This window comes from Cydia fagiglandana, chromosome 14 (assembly GCF_963556715.1).
Source record: "Cydia fagiglandana chromosome 14, ilCydFagi1.1, whole genome shotgun sequence".
In the NCBI taxonomy this organism is placed as follows: domain Eukaryota; kingdom Metazoa; phylum Arthropoda; class Insecta; order Lepidoptera; family Tortricidae; genus Cydia; species Cydia fagiglandana.
In genome coordinates, this window is record NC_085945.1 from 13,788,220 (window position 1) to 13,811,547 (window position 23,328).

The 23,328-nt window shown below is 37.1% G+C and overlaps 1 protein-coding gene across 1 annotated transcript in view; it reads right to left on the minus strand.

Moving 5' to 3' along the window:
• The window catches only part of LOC134670895 (protein kibra), a 105,871-nt gene that overhangs the window by 60,306 nt on the left and 22,237 nt on the right, over positions 1 to 23,328 (minus strand). The window contains exon 2 of the mRNA XM_063528713.1: positions 10,706 to 10,815. Within this exon, the coding sequence (XP_063384783.1) occupies positions 10,706 to 10,815 (110 nt within the window). The remainder of the gene's footprint in view (positions 1 to 10,705; positions 10,816 to 23,328) is intronic.

The window sequence follows — 23,328 nt, forward strand, 5'->3', positions numbered from 1 at the left end:
ACCTGTATCATCATACAAATAAGTGCCCTTACTGGGATTCGAACCCAGGAGCCCAGACCGGTCGTCAAAATATTTATTATGTATACCGTATTTTCAATTAGGTATAATTCACTCTCCAATGTCAAAAAGGTGTGTTCGATTCTAATAGATAAGTATCGATAAAATCGATATTAATATAGATATCGAATGAGTCACAGCTTAGTTATGCCACGATTTGCAATAATGATCTACGTATTAGATAATGGGATATTAGCAATATCGATAAATATCGCTATTCGCTAGACAAATTTAAAAAAAAAACACCTATTGCATCATTTATTTAGATGCTTTGAAAGTCATTAAAAATTAATACCTACCGCATTTTATAGTGATTAGGTATTTTATTTTGTATGTTTACTAAAATTTATGATAAAAAATACTAAAATGTTACAGTCGGACTTTTATACACAAAACCTTAACAAATTATAGAACTAAACCTTCCTCAAAAATCACTGTATTGGTAGGTGAAAACCGCATGAAAATCCGTTCAGTATGTTTTTGAGTTTATCGCTAACATACACACAAACAGACAGACGCGGCGGGGGAATTTGTTTTGTATAGTGTAATGATTTATCGTAATGGCATATGTTACAATTTAAATGTCATTGTCACTGTATTACATTATAAAAGAATAACTTACATACCTATAGTTATTAAACTTATATTATAGCTTCATAAATGTAGTCCATCATAGTCAAAAACAAAACATACAAAAAAAAAGTTAATGGATGTTACCTATATTGTTTTTAAGCGACTTACGAAAACAGGAAAAAAGAATTAGTATTAAAATGTTAATCAAAACAAAGATTGTAATCTATTACACAAATGAAAATACGTGCCCAAATTGTTATTAAAAAAGTAATTTGAGGAAAATATCTGTGAATTAAATATTTGTTACTAAGTATTTACATTCCGTAAAATTTTTCGTAGACTATATGACGGCAACGGAATGGAAAAAAGAAATGGAAATTTTGGGACACTTTTTCTCTCTCGTGATTCTGAGTACCTAGATAAAAAAAATCCCAAACCTGAAACGAAAAGTGTAGTGTACAGAAAATATAAATTGCCTCTTTCGTCGCTGATGACATGACGATTCTAACATTCCTAGTCCAACCTAACCTTTAACCACTGGCATAGCGACAATCATACCAGCTGCATCTCATCATTCGCGGGCCGCGTGACAGTCTAAGTACGCGCGTCGATCTTTCAATTACTCTCAATCGCATATGTCAGAAACGTCATAAGCGACCGTGACAGTACGGGAGATAGGGCGTTTTGGACGTGGGAGCGGGAATTCTGGACGCAAGGCCGATTCTGAATGGTCAGCTGTAGATTAGCTGTTGTTTTCGATCGTGCTTATGATATGCTATTCCGCGGTTCTGCGCAAGGTGTCATGAAAATGGTTGTTTCACCTATTTGCCGCCCACGCCAGCTATGGAATAAACTAATACTACTATATAAACTGTCGCCCGCGGTAATTTCGGACCGAGAAGACCTTCGAAGTCTTCAAACCTTCAAGAAAAGACCGCAGTTTAAAGGCCGGCAACGCGGCAACACAAGTCTGCTTACCATCAGGCGGGCCGTATGCTTGTTCGGCACCGATGTGGTTTAAATAAGTGCTGTTGCAGGTACCATCATGCGATTTGTCTGTTCTTTGCCTCGTATAATATAAATAAGCCAAGTCTGATGGCCTACAAATAGTTAATTGTTGGTGTTCTGATGACCTCGGTCCGATAAACACAGGAAAGCGTCATGACATGACTAACATCAGGTTATGTTGAAAATAGCGGCCTTGAACGCACTCATCAATTGTATAACATATGTAATATATGTATTGTGGCGGTCTAGCATAAGTTGCGTTCTCGCGCGCGTACATGTATAGACGCGCTAGATGTAAATATGGAGTCGGGCGCGAGAACGCAACTCATACTAGACCGTCAGGTGCTTTGGAATAACTTCGAAAGCATGATAATTTTGAAAATGGCAATCATCTATAAAACCGTATTTAGGAAGAGACATGTAGGTACACCGAGCTGCAAAACTGCATACCCTCTTCATGTGTTTTTCTTATATTTAAAGTTTTATAGATAGTAGCCGTTGGAAACTGAAAGTTATTTAATTAATATAGATTTGAATTTATTGACTCCAAAGTCGCAGACAACCCACATTCATGTAACAATCACGAGAAAGAAAATTCAAAAGAAACCGAACAGCACGACGATGTCGTCGGTCACTTTGTCACAAATGAATGGAAACTAAATGAAACGTGGAATGCATGAGAGACCTATAAAATTAAAAATACGGCAGAACACGTGACTCATTCGAAACAAAGCCTGATCAGCCGCACGCAGTAAAAACCTCACGCCATCCGATCTAATATAGTTAGATTAGAACCTGCCAGTATTTTGACTGCCGCAAAACGCCAACCGCTAATATACTAAACGACCGGCCTAGCCAAGACGACAATCGTTGATAGAAAACGCCAATCGAAACTTCAAAAATGTATGGAAATAGTCATGTGACTTTTCGTAGCATCTGTCCCGATACATTTCGTTTGGCGTTTGTCGATGTATGATTGTCATTTTGGCGAAGCCCCCGGTTCAAGATTACATTCAGTCACAATACGTCCGTCAAATCAGTCCTTTTTATTACATGTCGAAGTAGGTTCACAACGAATGGATGAAACATCATGAAATCTACTCGTTTCTAATAATTTAGTTTTATTAAAACGCCTTTCCATATTTAGATTAGGTATATGTGTCCATGTTTATAAAAATAAATTGTTAGAAAGCATATTACATGAAACCTTATTTATAAATCAGCCTTAAAGCCTTTATTCAGTTATTCAATGTCATTAAATTTCACATAATTATAATGTTAACAGTACAGTCAGTATTAATAACAAAACTTCCTTGAGACACAGACATATTACATTAGTCTGCCCCGGTCCGTCACCGTAAACGCAAGCTCCTGATGACACTCCTCGGTACGGAGTGAAACATGTCGAGCATTTTTCGACTTGAAATACGTGAGTGACCCGTTTTTAATATATTTAATAGTACAGTCAGTACATAACCTTAGTACCAAGTTTACACCGTACGTATGGGCGTTTTGCCCGCCTCAACTCACTCCAGTACCATTCAGCGTTTTATTCAAGTCAAACTACTTGCAGCAAATTTAACCTTGCTTTTGATATGATGGAATGTTTGTCGACAAATATTCGGAGAGTAAGTCATCAAGTTTCCGTTGTAAACAAAGCGACGTCATTTCAAAGGCGACAAGGAGGCTTTAGAGGCTATTTATAGAATGAATTCGAGAATTTTCCTATACTTTGACCGCTAAAAAGAGCAAAAAATATAAAACCAATAAAGACAGTTTTTATCTCTGTCAGCCTTGACAAGGCTAAATCAATAAACGTGTAGGTCCAATGGTGATGAAATTTGGCATATAGAAAGCTTAAGCGCTAAGTTACGTTATGTTTTGAACATTCACTATCGGAATTGAGATACCTAGACCAATCTATAGTCTGTATCTTTAGGTATTTAAATAAAAGTAAACAAACAATTTGTACATTTTCGGGGAGTTATAACATTTATTGGTTAACCGACCAATTACGAAACCGCCTGGATCAGTCACTGAACTATCTGACTTTAACCTACATTATTTGGTCGTGTAATGTTTTCTTCTACCCTCAGCTGGCTTGAGGAGCCATTTGAGGGTAGATTAATTTTGTTTTTAACCTACATTATTTGATCGATCGTTTGTTTTCTTCTACCCTCAACTGGTTCCCATTTGAGGGTAGATTTTGTTTACTTTTAATTAAATACCTAAAGATACAGAGTATAGACTGAGCACGTGAGCACTACCGAGCACAGCTATATTTTATGGCTCATCTACACGATGGGCCAGCGCCGGCCACTCCAAGGGACGCATTTATGCGTTAGAGGGAGCAAGTGATATTGCTATCTCATTCTACCGCATGGCTGCGTGCCTTGGAGTGGCCGGCGCTGGCCCATCGTGTAGAACAGCCATTACATTCTAGAAGCATTATAGCCCTTCAATCGTTTTTACACACCGACAATATAGAGGATAATTCAGAAACTAATTAGGTAAAGCGATGAAAATGCACTTAAAATGAGAACTTTATGGGACGTTTAAGGTAGCACCTAATTTATCTACCGGTACCTGACCTACCTGTTTTTATTGATTAACAAATCCCGTAACTGACTAGTCAAAAGAGAAAAGCCTGTAATTTTCATTTTACAGGCAACCTAATGTAAAAACCACAACTTTCTATAGAATCTTCTTGAAACCGGGTAGGTACGAGTCTACCTTACTCAGTTAAAAAGGTTAGAATTCACAGAAATTTCATGTTAGTTAAGACTTTTTACACTAGACAGTATAAATATCGCTTGGCGTATGCAGAAAATAGTGGAAGATCGCATCCCGAGATATGAGGCCGTTAAATAACTTGCGAGGCATAGGCTTAGGGGCAACACACTTGCAGCGACCACGTAAGGTCAACATACCTAATTTACTAGCTTTTAGTGAAACTAAGAGTCACAGAAAAAAAACAAAAGATGTCTGTTCCCGAAAGTTATGGAAACGGGACTGTGGGTGGATTTTAGTTGTGATTTACAACGACCAAAACTTTCAGAAACAATTTTTTTTTATTGAACTTATAAGGTAAGTCTAAAATTTTCACCTATAAAGAAAACCCGTGGATTTTATTGTATTTCGTGATAAATCATACAATTTCAAATGTGGTTTAAAAACTGTAGGATTTTAGAGTCTCTAGTAGATAGTTATTTATTATAGAAAACCCTGTTCTTGAATTATTACACCTGATAAAAGCGATAGTCTAATACTACAAAATTACGACGGTGAGCGGTAACTTGACCGCTCAAACACCTAATTAAGGAGACTAGATCCTAAAGATCCAATAGGACGCATGGAACAGAACCCAGCGCATACTATCAAAAGATTACTTTAACATCACAACGCCATCTCTCGTAGAATGTTAGCACTAGATACATACATTTCAGGGATGTTGCGAATATTCGCATCCGCATCCGCATCCGCGGAACATCCGCATTATTTTCAACATCCGCATCTGCATCCGCATCCGCATAAAATCGATGCGGAGCATCCGCATGATGCCGATGCCGGTAACAGGAACGTATTAGCGGCGGCGCCGGCGGCGTAATAAGTGCTAGTTAATTTCGTCATTATATATAACGAAATCGTCTAGATCCCGAAAAGTCGCCCAAGTTACTGTTTATTAAATAAAACGCACCTATATTCTAGCTCAAATACTAAACATCTGGTTTTTTCTAATAAAAAAATTTAAAAATGTAATATTTGACGTTTTTTAAGCACCAAATCTTGACATCCGCATCCCCATCGGCACCCGCGGATGTCAAAAAATCTGCATCCGCAACATCCCTGATACATTTAGCATTTGCCCACAAACAACAAAGTAATGCGCCCTTAAACTCAACTAACAAGCGATAACAGCGACCTACCACAAGAAATTTGTATGCAGCCTCAAATAAATGTATCCTGCGTCTCAATTTACGATTTTAATCTATAATTAGCGAGGCAGAGTCGATAACTAAATGTAATGGCCACTGTACCCTGCTTTTAAATGGACGTATCGATATAGGTCAATAATACTACTAAAGCCCTTTTGAAATGTAACGGTAACTTTGCCCTGCTTCGAAAAAGGCATATGTTCATAGAATAATCATGCTACTTGAACCCTTTTTGTGTGGAATGGAAAGTTATCGAAGATCTAGAGGCGTACATGCCACGGCCATAAGCGGGTGCATTTGCATATGTTGAATCTGGCAATTAAGTTTGTAGGGGCTTCTGTCCCTAGCTAGAATCCTAGGTTATGGCCGGTTTTAATAGTATATACTGTAGTATTTTGCTATAAAGACATGAAGGGGCCCACTGATTACCAGTTCGCCGGACGATATCAGCCTGTCAGTTGTTCGGAGCTGTCAAATTTTGTGTTTAATTGACAAGCTGATATCGTCCGACGAACTGGTAATCAGTGGGCCCCTTAAATACCGAATTTCGAGCAGATCTCTGGCACCCTTTGTGGGTTTAGAGTTGGCTCTAAAGTAGAATAGTATAGTTCGACTAACAATCTTTATTATTTCGTTGTCTGTGACGCCGAGCACGCAAAAGCTGCGTACACGCATGTACCTAACTTATGGCAACACCGCACAGCGACAACGCCGTAAATAACCACTCAATTTACCCAACAAGCAAGGTTTGTAATAAAATATTCGCATAATCAGGTTCGGTGGAGTTTTAGTTATGTATATTATTGTGCTGGTTTTCTCGGTTAAATTATCGCTACGCTTGTAAGATAGGTACTGCTATTTTACTATAACGGTATAAGAGAACATTGAATACCTATCCTTTTATGTACCTACATAAAAAATTATGATGTTGATGTTAAAAAGTCGTTTTAGTTAAACAATTTTAGCAGCCTGCGCTTCACTTGAATGTAATAAAAAACATACTTACAGAGAAGAAAGAGCAGACAAGTTTAACAGTCATGTTTGAAAGATAGAGAGGCACACATTTTGTAGAAATTACCGCCAGGTTTCCTAATAATATCGTTATTCCTTCGCGATGTAATAGTAGTTGTTAATAGTACTTTTGAATATTAATATAACGTTATAACGTAAACGATATAATATCGTTATTAATTTTACTAAATCGTACACATAAACACACACATTTAATCAAAATTAATTTGACCTTACCGTCGTATAAGATAGTAAAACGCATGATATTATAGTTTATTCATAAATTATTATGACATTTAATAAATAAATTAAAATTTAATCTCATACCTCATAATTTAACATACATATCTTACTTATAATAAATAATAACTCGTTTCTAAATTAGTACCGTTTAAATTCCACTATGCGAAAACAATATCATTAAAAATAGTTTAGTAAAAACATAGTTCGGACAAGAAATATACATAGTTTAAATACTTTAAATTAAACAAAACTAGTTCTCTTCAACGTAATATATAATCTATAAAGTGCAGTAAAATACGATATTAAACTACAGTTGACGTGTTACAAAATTAATAGAGTTATTAATTTCATTACGGCTATAAATGTTGGATTTTACCTGTTTTGCATATATTAATGGGATGGGCTCTAGTAATTCATGGAAGTTAGACGTTTAAAATAACATTTGCACTGCGTGTGCTCTCAAAATTGCTGCAGACTTATCTTGGTCTAACTCTACCTCTCTAATACGGATTTTACGGTATTTTATTTACTTCTTTGACTCGAAACCTCTTTATGACGAACATAAACCTATAAGAACCTCTCTTAATAGTTAATAATTACCCTCTATAAGGCAAAAACTCGTTCAAACGAAATTTTGGCGTTTCCCTTGAGTTTCGTGCTATCGAGGTTCTAATGTACCACCAAGACCAACGAGAAGATCTAATGGTGAACAAATGTTACTTCGTAGATTTTCGTGATATCTCAGACAAAATAGTGATAAACTATATCACTATAAATATCGGCCATTGTATACCTATATTAAAAGATCACAAACTAGCTCCCATGCTCTAACAAGCTGTTATCCACCGATCCTATCACGGGTGGTCCGATAGCAATTGAAAAACCCAAGAAAATGGCGGAAAAGCTCCAAGATCCTATAAATAATGCATAGGAATGCACGCCGTGCGAAAAGGTGCGTGTATTCGCGAACCGTTAGAGGTTGCTACCTGATTCAAAATACATAGTAGTGTATGGTATCACTAGTGTAACTTGACCTTTACTTCAGTGGGAAGTATGCGTAAAAGAAGATCACGGTTCAACTGTTTTTTTTTCGAAGTCGCATCGAGAATACGTAGCAAAAGAACCAGTAAGTCAGACCTTAGATTACAAACATTTACAATGAATCTTAGGATCCATATATACTGGATAATCATTTGTTACGTGAACATATGGGCGATTGTGTTAGCTGTTTGGTTCACATTGTATGTAGTGTTTTAGATAATTAGTGAGTACGCTGCGAAAACATACCCGCGAATAAGCCGTAGGTGTGAGACTGACTTCAGCATATTTGTTTAGCAACAAGTTATCTTGATTAAACGGTATATTTAAAGAAAATCAATCCGAATCTGTTTATTTATACAACTCGATCACTGAAATTATTGATAACGAGATGGAGAATACGTCAATATCAATAAAGTGTATGGAGGATACAAATATTCAGTTAGCCACATGAAACGCCGCCATTTCATGATCTTACTAGCGGCTACCAGCAATATCGTTCAAACCTTAACGCGTTCATGATACGCCTAGGATTATCTCGATATGCCGATTTTACGATATGCCGCCGACACATCCACCACATGCGCATCATCTAAGGTTTTTAATTAGATCTTGATTTATGGACCATTAAGATTCATTTGCTCATGATGATATTAAGTAGGCAGTGAAGTAGCTATTATAATTTACGCGTCTTTTTGCGGAACCGTGAAAATATTCCCTTAAGTGTCCTTTCTTCACACAGTTTACGAGCGTTCCGTAGAAGGATTCCGCTAGCTTCTTGCTCCGGCTAGACGTGAATCAACGCAATCCATAATTCATAAGAGTAACTAAGGTGGTATACACAAAGCGCTTCTCAAACGCGACAATGTATTGTGTAAAACGTTCTTAACTTTTTATATGTGGAGGTCAAAAATCGTGGGTACCATAAACCTCCTGTACCTACAGAGCTGAAAAAATAGTGCTCGAAAAAATATGCAAAAAGTCAGGTCGGTCAGGATCCTTATTAGATTAATTGGTTATCAATACCTATCATCTCTTGAGAATGTTGTACGTGTACGTGCAAGATTTAAAAAGAACCATATGGGAGTAAGCAGGTTATCTCGCGATGTCTTCTTTTACTTTAACACATTAATTGCCACCCAGCCAAACATACGTCCGCGCCAGGCCACAACAATTTCGTCATATAAAGCAGTAGTACCACGATCCCAACTACCTATTGGGTCGTCCGGAAGAACGAAATCATAAAATACCCGATAGTCGGGTTTTCGGCACGAATGTGTTAAAACTAGTCTTATTCTTGATTGCAATGCTTCAATAATTCAACCCATCGAATTCGAAAAATACAATACAGGTTCCATACAAAATCAACCACGCGCGAAAACTCACAGTGTGAACAGGCTTTAAAAAGTCTAAAGCGTCGACCCTCCGCCAGTCTCCCGCGAAGTCGATTTTTCACCTGCCATACTAAATAATCCGTATCATAAATAAGTCTAGGCGACATAAACAATTTCTTTGTGAAGCCATGAAATATTGGTTTGTGATAATACGCAATTTGCAGCGTTGTCTCAATGAACGCGATAAGTATGGATGTGTGGGTGTTGACTTCGGACGATGTGGACTTTCAGATGTTTTATTAATATGGACTTAAATCAGGATATTAGTGCGTACTGAATGAAGCGCTTGTTAGTAACTAAAGTTAAACCTAAGTTGTTATGCCTTATCGATCTCCGTACATCACACAGTCACAGTCAAGTCCGATAGATGACTCTTAACCCGGCTAGCGAACAGCTGAATCGCGTTATTTGTAATATTTTGTTTAACTAACCCATCTCCAATCCAGTTCTTATAAATTTACATGTATATAATTTTGTACTACAATTACACGTTATATAATCGCGAACCAATAATCATAATAAATATGTTGGTGTAATCATATGTTGTGAAATAAATAAATCTAATCTAATCTAATCTATAATGAACAAATCTGAAATCATGGAAAGTACAGTCACCAGCAACAAGTACTCTTCGAAGACCGCAAAAATATGTGACACGCTCTTAAGGTTCTTCAAATAAGATCGTGTCAGATATTTTTGCGGATTTCGGTGTCTAACATATTATTGCACGTGACAGTACCTACAACTAGGGTGGGCGAGTGGTCTAGTGGTCAGGACTTTAGCCGCGTAAACTGAAGACGCCGGTTCAATTTCGACCTCGGCCACCTTGATCACATTTTCTTCAGTATATGACATCTATTTCAGTTAACCCTTTAGTCCGTAGCGGCAACATACTTGCCATCATACTTAAAACAAAAACACATCTCTACTATAAGAATTACGGTTCTAAATTGAATAACTAGAAAGGAATGTCAAATGGCTTAAGGGTCATTCATGGCAAGTAGGTACTCAGATATATTTATTTAATTACACAAACTGAAATTATATAATTTCATTGTTTTCACCTTTTATATTTATTTAATTACAAAACAAGGTGAAAACAATGAATTTATATTATTTCATTATAATATAAATTCATTGTTTTCACCTTTAATTCCGACGTTTCAGCTGTGTTGCACCAGCTCACGGAAAGACTCTAGGTAAAAACAGTGAAATTATATCGCGGTAGACCCGTTTGTGTAATTAAATATGTGTGTGTACAAAACTTAAGAGTTTAAAGGTCAGCGCTATAACCGGGAAAATCGAATTTCGTCAATTGCGTACATTTTTCTCCGTCACTCTAATTACGTTTTAATGAGAGTAAAAGAGAAAGATCCCCGCGATTTGCGAATTTCGGTTTTCGCGGTAGCCCCTAGGTCTATTTATTAAAAAAAAAACAATACTCACGACTGACGTGGTTGATGTAGTAAGGCCCAATCTGAGGGTCATACGCCTCCTCCCACCCAAGGGGCAGTTCATTCCCGATGCAATCCGCGAAGGTCTGTGGCTTCGTGTACCTGTAATGACGTTAATAATACATGAACAAGTGTTTATGAAGATAAACACGGGTTTTGTAGACATTTAGATAAGACGTGAGAGCCCCAAAATATTTAAACTTTAATTGCACAAAATGTATAATGTACAAATGGCGGACTTAAGGCCGAGACACTCCGGCTTGCGTGTGCGTGACGTGCGCGTGTGCGTGCACTAAAATGTTGGAGCCGCACATAAGGATCTGTATACTACAACGTCGTCAACGGTGTGCACAGGCCATTTAAGTGTGAATGGAATTCTAATTCCAAATACATAGGTATATGTACATATTTCCAACTTAATTTGACATTGTCAAAAGCAAAAAAAAAAGAGTTTAGAGAGTTTGAGTGCGGAAAGAGAAGAATCGTGGAATGTATGGGGCCCAATACATTCAACGACTCTTCTCTTTCCGAACAGACTCTATCTACAGATTGGACGCCATACGAGTCTGTTTTTTTTAATAAATCGTTATAACTTAAGTATCATAATGATGACCTCTATAAATATATTACGACTATATTTTATCGTATAAAGTCGTAATATATCGAGATCTACAATCTACAATTTAGAATCATACAGAAAGTTACAATTCTATTACTATCTCTTTTAAATTTAAACAAAATAATGAATAGTTAAAAGCGTTCCCCAATCCCCAACAATGCAATTTAGACCAAATTAAATCTAATCTCCAAGTTAAAAAGAAAGAAAGTTCATACGGTTTCTTCCCACGATACACTGAGACTATTAAAACCAAGGTAGTACTATCATCAACTCAAAATAATAATCTACCACTTATTTCGGACCCGCTCATTTTACTACTTCTGGATTGAACCTGTTCTACTAATTTGCTTCGTGCGTTTGGTTGTTGGGATTACTTCTAATTTTATTTTTAAATTCAGTTAGAGTGTACCTAGAGTTTAAAATCACCGTATAAACCGTTACTTTTTGACAACCAAATTAACTTGACATTTATAGACGGGTCTATCGCGAATTTATTTTATTAGGTACCTTTCTTTCCCGGCGTCTTGACACAGGTTTCACTGGTCGTGGTCACGGCTAACTGATGTCCCAGCAAAATGTCAAAACATTACCCCCGATAATAGACCGATTGCGATAGACCCGTCTATAAATGTGAGTTAATATGTGTTCAAAACGCGGAAGTTTTAAATATTAAATTAACTTGAATCTTAGATGGATCAAAAAATCCGAAAATCTATGACAACAATATAAGCCTTTTATTGAGCTTAATGTGGGCTAAGTCGATCTGTATAAGTTTTTCCCATGATATTAATTAATTTATTATCTGATTGCCAATAAATACAGTCTGATATCCACTCACATAGAGAATACGCCTAATTTTCCGAGAAAGCTAAATGCAAAACCCAAAACGCAATGCAACATAGTAGATACTATAATGGTATTCGGATCGCAACAGGTGCAAGTTTCTGGTTTCGCCGCAGCTATGCAGATAAATGCACGCCGTTGCCAGATAATTAATGATGGCCGGCGCCTACAGGGTGCTACAATACGTTTTAAGTACATAATAAAATATATAATCATGGAAGAGCTTTGTCAAATAGAGAAGTCATATAAAATCGAGCAAAAAGTGTGATAGTCACATACCAAGAGCGCAATATAATTTTTATGAACAATTTGTAGATGAATGAGCAAATATGGCTTGGAGTCCGGCTAATCTAATTCCGCACTGACTTGAACGGACCAAAGTCATTATAAACGTCATATTTTCATACAAATGCCATGTAGAGTTAGTATAGTCCGACTAATCCGCCCCGTTTCATAGCGATGAATCTAACCTGTATTCAACTAAAAGCAAGTGATAAAAGTAATCGTTTAAGTACATATTTATTCCGATTAAAGGAGATAAATTTTTCATGTTTGAGTTGATTTTAACAATGCTACCAACCCTATTGCATATTATACAAGTTGTTAAGCTACAAATCTCAAGAATACGCAACCCTAGCTCTCTAGTTAAGGCGTGGTGCGTTGGCGCCGGTTTTAATGTCAAAAGCTATGCATATCTCCTCTACAGAAACGACTTATGACATAGAAATTCTTATGGGAGTTAAGCCCTTTTTAGAACTGATTGTTTAGCACCTATGCGGTGCATTTAAGATATTAACTTGAATTTAACATGTGTTGTACACATGGTTAGAGGCAAACAATAAAGCTGTTTTATTCTACAATGACTGAAAGGAATTTTTCATTGCATTGGAGATTGATTTGATGTTCGCCAAGTTCAGGGCATCACAGCAACATTACCTCAAGACTATACCTACGTAATCAAACTTTCCCGCTTTTAGCAAGCGAAGAAAATACTAGCATGGGCGGATCCAGGGAGGGGGACATGACAGGCCCTGGGTTGGGCCTAGAATTTGACCCTGCGATCCCACCATGGGACAAAAAAATAACTGTAATTTGATCATGTCACTATAAACCTTGATCCGCCCTTGAATATTTTTCAAACGCCTCCTGGGGTAAGGAGGTGATGTAACTCTTAGTGGCTGTAATTTCCTGCCATACTGATATCTTCACCCTTGGAGTACAGCGAATTCTCGTAGATATATGTATATTTATATAATTTCCAATCGTGAAGTAAAGCCAGGGCCGGATTAAGCATGTCGGGGCCCCTAGGCAGTGCGAAGCTCGGGGCCCCCTACAGTCAGTTCTGCACACAGCACATTCAATACAGGGAAATAAAAGTTTGCGTTTTTAATTTCAATCTTCCGGCGTCGGCCGTGTCGATCCAAATCGAACGATGTCTTTTTCGCTCTTATTGCATGGACATAAAGCTTTATGCTATCGGTTTTTGCCGATTCCGCGTCGCGTCAAGTGTGGGGAGAGCCCTTTAGGCTTAGGGCCAATTCCCAGTGGAATACCAAAAATGAGAGCTTCAGCGTCACTTTCTTATCTACCTCTAATGGCCAATTTTAAGCGAGGCTAAAAGCTAAGCTCACTAGAGCCGCACAGTTGATTTTCTCAATAGTTAATACATATATTGAGAGGCTGAACAGCCATTGTCCGACCATAAGACCAAACGCCGAGCCACATGATTAGAATCAACCTAATAATAAAAAAAAATCCATATATTAAAATTACTTAAATTACTAGAGTTAGACCAAGATAAGCCTGCAACAATATTGATAGCACTCGTAGTGCAAGTGTTATTTTAAACGTCGAAACTTCTATGAAATTATGACGTGTAAATAACACTTGCACTGCGTATGCTATCATAGCTCTATTAATTCACTTGCCAAGCTAATATGTAGATACAGGGCCAAAATTAAAGAACTAAAAATAAACGCGAGCGCAGCGAGCGCGAAATTTTTTGACAATATCGCAAATTGTGAAACCATGTTAAAAAGCCGGGTATCGATCTTCATCGGGGCCTAAAAGTCCGAAATGCCCCAGTGAGGCGAGCTTTCATGCGAAGTCAAAGCCGTGCTTCATCAGGCTTCAGGAGAAATAGTTCAGCACAGACACGAACCAATGTCCTTTATATTAAAAAGTGAGACCGCAGGCCGAGCTTGGCGCAGCGACGCCAAAGGCTAAGCTGAAGTAGAGGAGATGTGGAACACAATAAACCAATGGTAAATTGAGGCTGAAGGTCGAGCATTCCTTTGAAAAACTGGGGACACTTTCGTCATCTTTCTTTTTCTTTGGTTCAACCAATCTAGTCTTCGTGGTTCTGAGTCGAAATAACCCAAAAGTTGTTGGTTGTTTGAAATTTTTTCGAACCATTTTTCCTGAAAACCTCTATTATTACAACTTTACAACAGGTACTTACGCAGAATGCGCCTCGTAAACTTTTACGTATTGCTTCAATTTTATTACAGTAGGTATTTCATTAATTTAAAGAATGGATGAAAAAAAAACAATAACAAAGCATACCTATTCATTATTATAAGAATAAAAAATTTACTCATGAATTTTGAGCCTATGGAACAAAATTTTATTTGGTGCGCGCTGAGCCCCGGGGCCCCCTAGCCGAGGCGGGGCCCCCAAGCCGAGGCGGGGCCCCTAGGCAGTTGCCTACTTTGACTTAGGGTTAATCCGGCCCTGAGTAAAGCTGACGAAAATGTTGCGGTTTCCGCCTCAACCCCATTCAAAACGTTTAGAGAGCATTGCCTAAGAAAACCAGTATAGCCTAATCGAACTTTACGCATAACTGCTATGATACTTAAGATCAAGTTATACAAGGGACGAGTCAAGACGAAATTGGGGAATTAGGTACCACTGCTCCACTTCGCTACCAGTTTCTACGGTCACCGTCAAAGATCTGTATACATTTTCAGCCTTATAACGACGGAATAAGATACAAAATTGTGGACACTTTGACATCGACTGTACATGATTCATACAGTCCACTTCACAAAAAAGCGGTCCGTAACCATGCGTTTTTCCGATTGTGACGAAATCCATAAAACCTGCGCGTACGCGTTAACGGTTCTCTTTAATACGGCGCTTAAACGGTAGTCGGTTATTAAATATTCCCTGGCTAATTGACCTTCGCATCCAGTAAATTGACGGTTTCCAGGATTGCGTAGCTATTTAAAAATATTGCCATTTAGATCAGAACTTGATCTTGGTTTCACATAAATTTAAAAAAAAAATATTAGCCCTTCAAGGACAGAATAATTTTGCCCTAAATCTCACTACTTGTTGTCTATCACAAAAGATATGATTCAGAAGAATACCTCCTCATTTCATTATGACAACGAATTCTCATCGGAGCGAAATTATATTACTCTCATCTCACTTCGTCCCCGAAGAAATTCGCCATCTCTATGTTATTCGATAATCTGCTAAAGATACAAAATCAGTGGAGTCAGCTAACTGGTTGCGTATGTTATAAATTTCACAGCCGCGGCAACATAATTCACTCTAGCAAATTACAATCCCTTGACTACTCCAATGGGTTTTTGACTCCCTCTCGGCTACCGAACGCTAGCGTCTATTTCAAAACACGATCAGTCTTATCGAGGCATAGAGGGCGTGCGTGCGCGCATCTAGAGAAAGAAAGCAGGAGATTTCACGTAAGGAAGACCAAGACAGGTATAGTTACAACGTTGCGTCGTAGCAAAACCAGTCTCGTCAGCGGGACGTCAAGGCGAGTAAAATTCTTGGAAACGGTGACCCGTGTCACGGAATCCCTGCCGCACACTTGTGAAGATTACGCACACAGAGATAGTGTAGTCCACGCGGTGTCAAATGGGATAGGTGTCAAAATTTGTGACTTTCAAGAATTAAGCTGCTGATGGACACTACGCCAGATACAATAAAAATAACAACAGAGTTATATCTATAGGTGTCTAGTGTCCATCAGAGTGCGAAGGACCAGAACCTCGGAACGAGAACTTATCTTGTACCTTTAAACGAGGAATTATTATTGTGTACCTATATATTTCGGGGATCTCGGCAGCTGCTCTAACGATTTAGATGAAATTTGCTATATGGGGGTTCTCCGGGGCGAAAAATCGATCTACCTAGGCCTTATCTCTGAGAAAACGCTTAAAATGCGTTTTTATGTTTTCCGTGCAAAGCTCGGTCTCCCAAATATTTACAGTGTATACGCAATGACTAGTGACGTAAAGTAAAGGATGCAACATAGATGCAACGACCATTTTTGTTTTGACGGCCAATGTGTAGGGAATCCTTTTTTTTATGTGATAGTCAGCAAACGAGCAGACAAGCCGCCTGATGGGAAGCGGTCATCGTCGCCCATGGACATAAGCAACAGCACAGGAGCCACTTAATTCCTACACATGTTTTAATTATAATTATTAGCTTCAACTACCTTTTCCAGCTTAAGGATTTATTTAATATTTCCTGATATGATTAATTTCTGTAAAATTAGGTATGATTAGCCTTGTAGACCCCTTTTTAACCAAATATATTAAAGTGGTACCTGTATCTAATTTCAGAAATTTTACAGGATCTTTCATAAGAGTGACATTACTAACCGATACCTACATTACGTGCCAAAACGGCAAACTAATCTAAGCCGTTCTATAAACTGCGATCGATTAAATTCGCAAGCATTTGTGTTCGATATGTCATCGCGTCGCATTGTAAAATAGGACGACAGAAGGCCAACGTACTGCCGACTGTCGGTCGCCCGCAAATAGACGCGAAGGTTCGCGTACGGGTACTCCGTTTATTGATTTCTAAGGCTTTATCTAATTTAATTACTCGCCAAATACAATTATGGATAATAGACTTTGTGATCATTTTCAAAAATGCTTTTATAAAATCCAACGTCTGGCATTATGTTTTATGCATGAATTGATACTGTTAAACACATGTTTTGAAGTGTGTTTTTCTCAAACCAAATTTAACCTCTAACACATAATACGGACAACTAGAATATAGAAGCAGAATAATACCGGAACACGAGAGTAAAAGACAGTACGATCTCGAACTCTTATATTCACTCAGTTTTAGTCAGTATTACGTCGACAGAAAGATTTAGCTTTTATACTCTTTTTAATAATTACATTACTGTAAAAATATTGTTAATTTACAATTCAATATGTACGTTTATTAGTCATACACATTGATAATCATATCCCAAAATTTAAAGATTGTTGATTTAAAGATTTGTGTCAACTCTATATATTTAGAGTAGTTTTTCCATTTATGAATCACAATAGTATATATATAATTACACGATGTAATTGTGTCATACATGTTCAGATACAGAGCCTTACATACAGTCATACATATAATAAATAGACCAGTACGCAATAAAATGAGCAGTTTCCAAGATAGCTATCGCAAAATACTATACGTAGCAAAGTGCATGATCGTCAAATAGTTTTACGGCTTATTATTAAAAATATACTCATTCCTGAAGTATTCCGTAGTAAAACTGTCAATGTAATAAGATACGGGAGGTACTTTTGAAAATAATGATATTCCCCGTATCAGCACCTAAGTGCTTCTACGAAATAAGTTCAACTCAATTAAGATGTAAGATTACGATATAGGACTGATCTGCTGTCTAATGTTACTGGAATTCCAAAAGTATTATGGTAGGTACAAGTACAGTAGAACCCGCTTAATACGATCACGTTTAATACGATGTCCCGCATAATACGCAATTTTACGCCAGTCCCTGCAACTTTAGGCCTGTTTTCATACATTTTTTCACGGTTAATACGACTCGCGTCCCGCTTAATACGCCATCCAAAATTCCCGTTACGCACCATCTGCACGCTTGTGTTATTGCCATAACCATTGTATGGTCGTATTTTTATGCAATACGCCGTTAGCCAACATTTTTTAATGTGTTTATTACCTACCTTAGGTTTTTTGTTCTGTCTTTAATATCTTTTGTCGGGTCCTTATTGGCGTGAGAATGCTATGCCATCTGCTTGACGGTTATGGACAACGGAGTGCAAGCTATCGCTCCCAGATTTTTATTTGTAGTTAGTTACTCCACAACTTTATAGTTGAGCCTATCGTTAGTGTTCCTAGATTATTTAACCGCGTGTAACTTATACCTACTTATACTTAGATATCATTCGCTCATTATCACCACTGTGGTGTTTGTACCTACATGAAATAATACTAGTTTTTATTTCACGTTTAAGACGATTTCCCGTTTAAGACGCTTTTTTTGCTAGGTCCCCTCAGAATCGTCTTAAGCGGGTTCTACTGTAGTACTTTTAACCCTGGATTGACCGGGACGCCTCGAAGTCGGTGCCACGCAGTCTCCCGACAGACCATTCTATATATATCACCAGAGAAATATTTTAATCCGAATGGCCCGCTTAATGCACATTCCCTTGGGCTTTCGAACAATCTCGACTTTTTTATTCCTTTACCTCCAGGGCATTGCCCTAGTTAGTATTTAGTCGGCACGATAATCCATCATCTGAAACTGTGTCAGTAGACGCTAAGGGTAATGCTTAGGTGAATAACCTGTTCTTGAATAGACATATTTCGACTGTGATGTCATAGGCTTATTTAAAGTCTTGTATCGGACGTTTAAACTCATGGACAGGATGATTGCAGACTTTCCGATATCCAAAAAAGGAAACGTTAGGGGTCAGCGCGATTTCCTCTCGCATACCAAATCGCTGACACATTGCTACAGCGCGGTTATAATCAAATTAAACAACTTGCATTGAGCTCGACGAAGCATGCCGACCGGATGATCCAATCCGTGAATATAAAATTTCGTATCTGAACCGAACCATGCATTAAAGCGGTAACCGCATTCATAAACATTTTTTACGCCTTACGTCATGACCTATCACCCAGTTTATCCCCCCGAATTGCCGGAGCAATCTCTTGAAAGTGGTTAAAATTACGATAATAGTGTTATGGTATGCGAGAACCTAATGTACCGCCTTGACGTCACGCGTTATTCGATCATTGACAAATGACATTCCAACGCCTTTAGTGAACTGTGTTGTGTCAAACGCGAGATGTACTTACTACGCCCATATTCTCACAGGCTCGCCTCGCCTCGCATGTATTCATGTGTCCCTCATATCATATTCGTCGAATGCTCAGGAATTTAAAACGATTATAGCTCACCATTAATTATACTAGTCTTTAGTATTACAAAGTGGAAAGCAGTCGTATATCATAAATATTATCGTCACAAAACGCCTTATAGGCATTGATGACTTTAAGTGCGAACATCTTATAATAACCTTAAAATGCACTCAAGAACTAGAACATAAAATGACTACGCAGTCGTTGCGAGTTTATTTTACGTTCGTACCATTTAGAGCTGCTACCGTCCATTTACCTTATACCTTAAATGATCTTTGCGTAAGATTTCAACTTGATATGTTAAGATAAACCTTGACTTTCTAACAAACTAGTCTAGAACTCGACGGGTCATCGAAACGAGCCATAAAAACTTTATCTAGGCATTCGGAAGCGGTTTGACCTGTTCAGACGTTGGTCTGCAAATGTGACGGATGGACGGAGCGTATTGCATTGCATAAACTGTGAATATATAAGGTTTCCCTCTGATTCACGACGCATGCCAGTCGCCTTCGTCACGCCGCCCGTCGACAATATCGAGGTATCAGGGTATCACGACCGCGTTCCGCTCAGCTACTACACGAAACCCCGTCTAAATAATGTCTCGATACAATGACGAATTGCTCTCGCTTTACGGTATCGTAACAATCTAGGAATTCATAATTGTTATTACGAAGTCACTCCCTTTAGTTCAATATCCAGTTTCCAAATCCAGTTTTACGAAACCAATAATAAAGTTACAAATTAGACTCGTTTGTCAGCACTATTAATTCTCTTGCATTAAGAGAGGTTGACTTTAAAAGTAGTTGAATCATTAGAGTTAGTGGTATTTATAATGTTGCCTTAATGATGCCCGTGTATTCTGCAAAGCATCTGGAACTTGCTCCACCATATACTCTAAAGGCATTTTTATGAGAAGAGATTCCATGTAAAGAATTAACTACAGTGTAACTTAAGTACACAACAAATGGCTTAAGAGAACAGTGCAAAACATAGGTAATTGGAAAACTTTAGAATGTGTTAGCACTTTTAGGTTGGCTGTTACTAAGTAGAAGAAGTTATACTAGCAAGTATGCCAAGATATCCCGCTAAATGTATCCGTCTAAAAGAAAAGATAGGTAAGACTTAATGGTACAAAGTTAAACATAAGCCATACTTACTCAATAATTGTGCCTAATTAAGGAATCAAAATTTAAAGAAATATTCTTATTCTTGAGCAATTTACTAAGCCTTTTATTTTCAAAGTGTGTAAGACTATTTGCTTAAAGTGATTCCTGTCCGAAGATTTATGTTACACATGATTTATGAAATTATGAGCTTTGGAAAATCTTCTTATATATTCTTAATTATCATTGTTCGTATAACTTTTTTGCATGGAGCACTAAATTACTAAAATGTATACAAAAGACTTCAAGATATCACATTCTAAGTCAAGTTTTAAACGGGTTTGGTCTTCACCAAAACTGATTCTGTCCCATTCAAAGGTGTTAGTTATTACAACGAAGTATTCAGACCGGATGGTATGGTTAAACAGCCCACCAGCTCGCGCATGCTGATGAATGGGGGACGCCCTTCTCCGAACAAGGCTTCGCAAAATTCTTCGTCCCATTGTTTTGTGAATGGGCAGCGAAGACTTGAAAAATGCTCACCATTTTGCAGCGATTTATTTTCTTTAATAGCTCGGCTGAGCGTTGTTTGCGAGGTTTTACGTTCTGTTTATTTTTTCGTAAATAACTGTTTTTGTTATGTAGCTGGGAAAGTTGAAGATAAATGGAAAATTTCTTATAAAAAGTTAATGAAATGAAATGAAATGAAATGTGTTTAATGAAATGAAATGTGTTTATTTTGCTTAACATTATGTACAGATAAGTTGGTAGAGTTAATTGTATTATGTCCAGATAATGTCAATACCTTATACTAGTAGGCATGCAAAATATTTAAAAAACCTATTTACATTATATTACAATAAATTACATAATCAATTACAATAACATTAAATAAAAATTACAACAATTAATAATAAATAAAATGTCACAATATTAATAAAAATCTACGTTTAAATATTCCTTAATGCTATAAAAATTGTGCTCGCTTAAAAATATTATAATTTCTTTTCTAAATTTAATAAGTGGCATGTCTCTTAAGGATTGTGGCAGTTTATTATATATTATGTATGTCATCCCATCAACATTATTTCGATAAAGAGCCAAATTGCTTTTTGTACCGAGAAGTTTGTTCAACCGATTAGCTCTAGCATTTGGATTTACTTGAGCTATAAAGGTAAAGTATTGGTAATGTTTTTTTTACGAAAATGCATATTTCTGCTATGTATATACATGCCAATGGCAGAATTTTAAGTTTTTTGAATATGGGCTTGCACGATTCTCTTGTACCAATACCGCCTAGTGCTCTAATGCACTTTTTTTGGGCTTTGAATGCTCTATCAATATCAACACAGTTACCCCAGATTATAACGCCATATCGTAACACAGATGACACGTAGCTATGATAGGCGTTTAAAGCTGTGTCTAGGGATGCGATTTGTTTTAGCCGTTTGAGTGCGTACACAAAACGGTTCACTTTAGTGCATACAAGGTCAATATGTTTCTTCCAGTTACAGTGTTCGTCAAGAGTTAATCCTAAAAAGACAGTCGAGTTAACCATTTCTACTTTAGTATTATTATACATTATATTTAAGGATAGTACATGGCTCTTATTTGTTCTAAATTGTACAGCTTTGGTTTTACCAATATTAATTTTAAGATCATGTATATTCAGCCAATTTACTATGGCTCTAATAGTTTCATTTATTTCATTTTCAAAGGTATCAACGTTCGTACATTTAAACAATAAAGTCGTGTCGTCAGCAAATAATATACATTTGTGTGTTGTTACATCGGGAAGGTCATTAATATATAAAAGAAACAATAATGGTCCTAAAATGCTTCCTTGCGGAACTCCTCGTCGATTAAGTTTATATTCTGACATGACACATACTTTTTCGTCATTAATTACTTTAGATACTTCTGTACACTGTCTCCTATCACTTAGGTAGCTAGTAAGCCAGTCATGGGCTTTCCCTCTAATGCCATAATCGTAAATTTTATTGAGAAGCGTTTTATGATTTACAAAATCTAATGCCTTAGACATATCTAAAAATAATGCTATAACAGGTTCTTTACGATCAAGGCACTCGGTAACATATTTAACTAAAGAAAAACTAGCCAGAGACGTCGATTTACCTGACTGAAATCCGAATTGATCCGTGCTTAGTAGTTTGTTTTTTTGTAGGAAATCATATAATCTCTTAGCAATCACTTTTTCGAACACTTTTGAAATTATAGGAATAAGAGTGATAGGTCTATAGTTATTCATGTCTAGAGCGTTACCTTTTTTGTATATTGGCTTAACTATCGAGTATTTAAGACGATCCGGAAATATACCTGTGGTGATAGAGAGATTAATTAGATACGTCATAGGAATAGCTAACTTCTGGGCGCATAATTTTAATAATTTGGTGCTTATAAAGTCATATCCAACCGAATTTGTGTTATTAAGTGAAAATATAATATTTAACACCTCATTTTCGGATACGGGGGTTAAAAACATAGAGTTTATTTGGTTGTATTTATGAGAACTGTGTAGAGGCGCTCGTGTCGCGGTCGTGTTAATTGTAGAAGTAAGATCTATAAAGAAATTATTAAATGCTTCCGCTAGTTCTAGGGGATCATCTATGAGTTTTCCATTGTTGTATATTTGGTCTAGCTGTTTTACTAATCCCTTGGTGTTAATATTCCGATGAATTACTGACCAAGTTGCTCTACATTTGTTTCTAGCAGTTTTAATTATATTTTTGTTGACCATACGTTGGGCTTTATTAATGCAACGTCGTAGTGTTTTTGTGTAGTTAATGTAAAGACTTTTACAAAGTGGCTTATCACTTGCAGTTGATTTTCTGTAAGAGAGATAGAGAT